Source organism: Sphaeramia orbicularis, chromosome 20, assembly GCF_902148855.1.
Source record: "Sphaeramia orbicularis chromosome 20, fSphaOr1.1, whole genome shotgun sequence".
Taxonomy (NCBI): domain Eukaryota; kingdom Metazoa; phylum Chordata; class Actinopteri; order Kurtiformes; family Apogonidae; genus Sphaeramia; species Sphaeramia orbicularis.
Window position 1 is genome coordinate 44542270 of NC_043976.1, and position 6000 is coordinate 44548269.

Consider the following 6000-nt stretch of genomic DNA (forward strand, 5'->3'; position numbering starts at 1 on the left):
AGAAACACCACTGAAAAACTACAGAAACACCACACACTCCAGCCAAACACCAAGGACTGGACCAAACATCTGTACTGCAAAAAGGCCTGTCCAAACTTAGAAAATTAAAGTCATTACTGGGTTCAAATGTCTAGAGATGTCCAGCTCTACAGAAGATAAGAAGGGGCAGTGCCCCCTTAAACAAACATCCTGCCCCCTTAAACAAACATCCTGCCCCCTTAAACAAACATCCTGCCCCCTTAAACAAATGTCCTGCCCCCTTAAACAAGCATCCTGCCCCCTTAAACAAATGTCCTACCCCCTTAAACAAACATCCTACCCCCTTAAAAAAACGTCCTACCCCCTTAAACAAACGTCGTGCCCCCTTAAACTAAGTTTGTGAAGTTGCAGGAGGTTGGGAAAAAGTAAATGAGCTTCTCAACAGCAGGAGACGTAGAGGAAGTAGGAATTGGCTACTGGAACAAGACACTGATGGAGCAGGGCAGAGAACATGGTACTGATGGAGTGGTACTACGGATGTAACCCCAGTGAGACAGGGTACATGCAGAGGATGTGGGAGAAATGGATGCTTCCAAACCCCACATCCTCACCGACTAAGAAACGGCTCTTAGCTCAGTGTTCAAATATCCGCAATAAAAAGTTGCTATCACAGCTAGAAATTGATGAGGTTCAGAGTTGGACCTCATCCACGGTACAAAGATACTACAGTGAGGGGGAGGAGCCAGGACGACAGGTCGGCCTGGGGGTGGTTTCACCATCACCCCCAAATATGGAGACTGGGTACCAAGACCCAAAGACAGATGGACTGGAAAAAAAAAAAAAAAAAGACAGACGGACTGAATGAAGTCCTGGGGGAACTCAACTACCTCCTCAACAAGGCTAAACAATATCTATCTATCTATCTATCTATCTATCTATCTATCTATCTATCTATCTATCTATCTATCTATCTATCTATCTATCTATCTATCTATCTATCTATCTATCTATCGTTTTATTGTTCTATCTACTTTATGTTGCTTAAAACACCTTTGTGCTCTCTGTCTTCTTACCGTAGGGGGATCTAGACTCGTTCAGCGGTTCAATAAACTCAGCGATTTGCAAAGCAATTCAGCGAGTCATCGATATGTGTACGATTCAGCGAGTCAGTGACTTGGCTCAACACAGTTCTACTCGGTTCTACTCAACCGCTCTTTCATTCAGTGCTTCACTACCTCCGCTCGGTCCGTCCATCACTGGTAACTAGTCTTGTGATACAATCAAAGATGTTGCCATGGAGACAACCTGCTGCACAGTCCGTCACACAGCACTTCCACCTCCGACTGAATGGTTCTGACTAGTTTATGTGATAATAAACTAAATATTAGCAAAGTGCTGCTGAATCGAATCAGCTGTGTTCGCGAATCACTTCAACTCCTTCCACTTAAATTAATTGATTCTTTTGAACAGTTCATTCGTGAACCGCACATCAGTAGTGGTGAACCATGAGCACTACTGGGACTTCACCTCTGCAATGACCACCAACAAAACAGGTCTTCACTGACAAAAAAACTAAAACAACAGTACAATGAACTGAAAACGCTCAAACAGCTGGAATCCTCTAATTAACCATGACGAGGATGTTATGATGTCAGTGTTCAGTCTGTGAATCCATGGATCCTCTGCTTCATATATGTCTGTGACGTGGGGACACATTTGTGACAGTACAGTCCCGTTGGTTCGTATTGGTGATGAAGGAAAGAACAATCATAGAGTTGGATTTCCTGTTTGTAATTCTGTCTAAACTTATTCATTCATTTTCTGATCAAATACACACATACTATATGACTGAACTCATTCAACAGTTTACACAGATGTATTTATGTCCAACTACAGACTCATGTGAACACACATCTGTCTGATGGACAGGAGTATCTGGACACAAACCTAACCCCATATAAGGTCTTCATTTTTTTTATCCCACCCACTTAAATTCAAACCATGATTGGTCAGTTCACCTGTCACTCTGAAACCAAAGCACACACCTCGGCCTTCTGCCAGGCTCATGAAGTCTTAACCAATCAAACCAGGTCTAGATACATACTGACCCTTCTGATTGGATCAGCTGTTTTCAGGACAGTAACCCTTTCATTACTTATGTGAAGTTGACAGTAGGTTTAACTTTAGTGTAAGTGTATCACCTTTTGTATGTGTATATGTAGCAGTGGCGGCTGCTCGTCTTTCAGACAGGGGAAGCTCATTGTCAGCTTACATCAAAAAAATTGTCAAGTTATTTAAACATAAATTCGGCCCTCCGTTCCATTAGCATTGTCTGCCATCATGTGCACCTTGCTAGATAGCTAGTTCACTCTGACCTAGCCATTAGTATGATTGATTTAACTATCTACAAAACGATATTAAACTCGAACAAGAAATGATTAAATTATGGAACTGAAACAAGAAAAGATTGAAATTATGTTAAATTGAAACAAGGAAGTACAATGAGTGTGTTTTATTTACAGTGCAAGAAATGAACAAGTAAATTCGTAGTGGTTTCTGTGATTTCACAGCAGAATGTGTGACGGTATTAAACTGAACTGTGTCAGTGAAGGAGCAGATCTGAAAACAGCTGTCAATCAAACGGGATTCAGCCTTTGGACTGATCCTCCAATCAGCACGTGGAAGCTCAGCATCCAGCCCACAGCTCCATTCACCCCCAGAGACGCTGAGCGTCTGGGGGCGGGACAACATGGTGTCATTTATCCAATTAGAGTCCAGTTTTGAGGCAATGAAAAAACCAGTTCCACTCAGTCCCATTGAAGTGCATGGACGCTGAGCGTTTACGGACAAATGCACTGAGCAGAGATGGAGGAGAAAACACAGACACGGGAATGGAGGAGAAGTGAACAACATCCAGTCCACTGATCTGGGATCAAACTGATTCTGAACCAACTGGTCTGAGAGATGAACGTGTTCCAACACATTTGGAGTCAATGAAATGTCAACACAACTGAACAGATTTGAGCATTTAATTTGAGTCATTTTAGGGGAAACTGAGCTTCCACTGCAGTCTGAGAGAAAACACCTCTGATATGTATATATGTGGTATTTGTATACAGTATATATTCACACTTTTCTTTTCTTTCTTTTAAACTGCTTTGCAGTACTAGAGTTGTCTCTTTTAATTTCATTGTACATATGTATAATGACAATAAAGGCATTCTATTCTATTCTATTATTATTATTATTACTATTATTATTATTATTATTATTATCATCTGTGTGATTATAAATGCACCATCAGTTCCAATCATATGAAACACAGACGTCAGCTCCTGTTTGATGCCGTTGAACAGAAATAAAGGGTCAACTAAATAAAGGCTAAACCCACTCCGCTGTAACTTTGTTCTTTGAATTATTGATCGTCTGTATGAGTATTTTCCCATATTGAAGGGATGACCTATTTCTATCCACATTCACACAGACTTCAGTTCCATGTGGGTCTAAAATCTGGACTGAATCTGCACTGATATGGGACAGAACATGAAGAAGCTGCACTGATTTAGACTTTAATGTCAGCTGATGGATGGATCATTGAAGTGGCCCTTGTTCTGATTCCCATTCATCTGGTTTCTAATCCACAACAGGAGTCAAGTGAACATCATCACACAGGCTCAGCTCATTTGCATATTCCCTCAGCGCTCGTGCGTTTTTCCTCTTTGACCTATTTAAGATGAATGGAACTAGTCTGAGTGGAGTCACGTGAGGGCTGGTCCTCGGAGGGACACAGCTGCATGCGGTGGCTCGGTCCAGATGATGATGATGATGGACACCCACCCGGGGGACGGACACGCGCGTCCACACTCACCTCCACAAAATAGAAGCACGGCAGCAGGCTGACGCTGTCTTTGGTCAGGACGCCCTTGTCTCGCGCAGACATGTTTCAGGCCGCAGATATTCCAACAGATCCACAGATGAAGAAAAACAGGCGTCCTGATGCACGCAGCCGGATCAGGACCGCTCCATGCCGCCGCGTGCGTGCGTGCGTCTACCGGGGATGCTCGAGACAGACCTGGGATCGATCCACGACACGGACACACAGACGCGCGCGCACACACGCTCCACCCGGTACCGAGACCCGCACTTACAGCCCCGTTTGTGTGCACGAGTGGAGAGGTTCGGCCGCGTGCATGTGTTCAGAGGAGATGTCAGGTGGAGAAGGAGGAGAGGGAGAGAGAGAGAGAGAGAGAGAGAGAGAGAGAGAGAGAGAGAGAGAGAGGGGCGCAGGCGCACTGAGGACCAGCGAGAATACAGCATATGGTAGTGTTTTTCAACCTTGGGGTCGGGACCCCACGTGAGGTCGCCTGATTTTTATTGTAATTGATGATGATAATAATAATAATAATAATAATAATAATAATAATAATAATAATAATATCAATAATAATAAACTTCCTAATAAAATATATGTTGAGTTGACAGAGACAATCACAATACATAAACAAGACTAGAAGCACTCGCAGAGCGCAGACCTCCGCCAAGGCAGATCAGTGGACCCCCGTGGCCCCCCCACCCCACCCCCGATCACCACCAAAATTAACATTTATGCATTTGGCAGAGGCTTTTTTCCAAAGTGACTTACAGGGGAAAACCAATCAAATCAATCAGTCAGTCAAATTTTATTTATGTAGCGCCAAATCACAACAAAAGTTATCTCATGACACTCTGCATATAGAGTTGGTTTACCATTTGTTCCTTGTGCCAGTATCAACATTTCCTGAAATTTTCATCCAAATCCATCCATAACTTTTTGAGTTATCTTGCTGACAGACAGACAAACAAACCAACCCTCCAACTCCCCCCCATCACCACCAAAATTTAATCATTTCTTCCTTGTGCCAGTATCAACATTTCCTGAAAATTTCATGAAAATCCGTCCTTAACTTTTTGAGTTATCTTGCTAAAAAACAAACAGACACATGCACGCACACAAAGCAAAGTGATCACAATCCCTCCTGGCGAAGACAAAGACATGACAAACTCTGAAGCTGAAACTGCAGCACTGTGGTTCTGTTTATCTGTCAAATGTTCATAATGGTTGGTTTGTATTAATTGATTCAAAATTCCTTAATTGTTCAGTAATTCATTGTCCTCCTTGTAAATCACAGCTGGACTGACTGTACATATCCTGACCAAGGAAAACAGGAATTCTACCTTTGTGCAGTAATTCGTTCATTCATTCATTCATTTGTTTGTTTATTTCGAGCATTTACAGAATACATGCAAATTCAAAATAAATTTTTTTTAAAAAGAAATCATTCATCTATACTCGAAAAGGAGTGGGAAGAAGAAAAACTTATTTAATGCCACCCCCATTCTCATCATCAAATAACTGAACATAAGAACATTTTAAATCCTCACTCCTGTCCTTTGACTTCAAGCCAGAGCAATGAACAAAACAGAACAAAACAGGCCTAAACCAACTTAGAATGAACTCATTTGACAGTATTTACATTGTGGAACCAAAATGTCTGCGAAAAATAAAAACAAAGTACATTCCTGGTGGTGTTGCCATGGCAACAGTTAACCATCAACTTACATGATAATAATTACAGACCAACAATGGTAAAAACAAAAAACTACAATAGCACTAGTGGTAAAGGGCAGCACATCCCAGCGATGGTAAGAACAATAGCAGATGGTAATGGACAACACAGAGCAACTAGATGAGGAACAACAAACACACATGAACATTTAAGACAGAATATGCATGGAACATCAGTATTAAGACCTTCCATCTTTAATCTTTAGACTGGGACCAGACCATATTTTTGTATAACAGTTTCAAAAGTCAAAAATAATATACATTACATAGACTAAATGTCATCTAAAATGAATGTTTATGTGCAGCATAGTACAGCAAACTATAACAGAATCAAAAACAAGTTAATTTTAGCAAAAAAAAGTCTCTGTTTTGAATGTCTGGGGTCGACAGAATTTTGTGATGTTAAAATGGGGTCA

The 6000-nt window shown here is 41.5% G+C and overlaps 1 protein-coding gene across 1 annotated transcript in view; it reads right to left on the reverse strand.

The window, feature by feature from the left end:
• LOC115411557 (phospholipid phosphatase-related protein type 4-like) overlaps positions 1–4198 on the reverse strand; it is a 53481-nt gene extending 49283 nt beyond the window's left edge. The window contains 1 exon segment of the mRNA XM_030123745.1: positions 3848–4198. Within this exon segment, the coding sequence (XP_029979605.1) occupies positions 3848–3919 (72 nt within the window). The 5' untranslated portion in view covers positions 3920–4198.
• Between the last annotated feature and the right edge of the window lie 1802 nt (positions 4199–6000).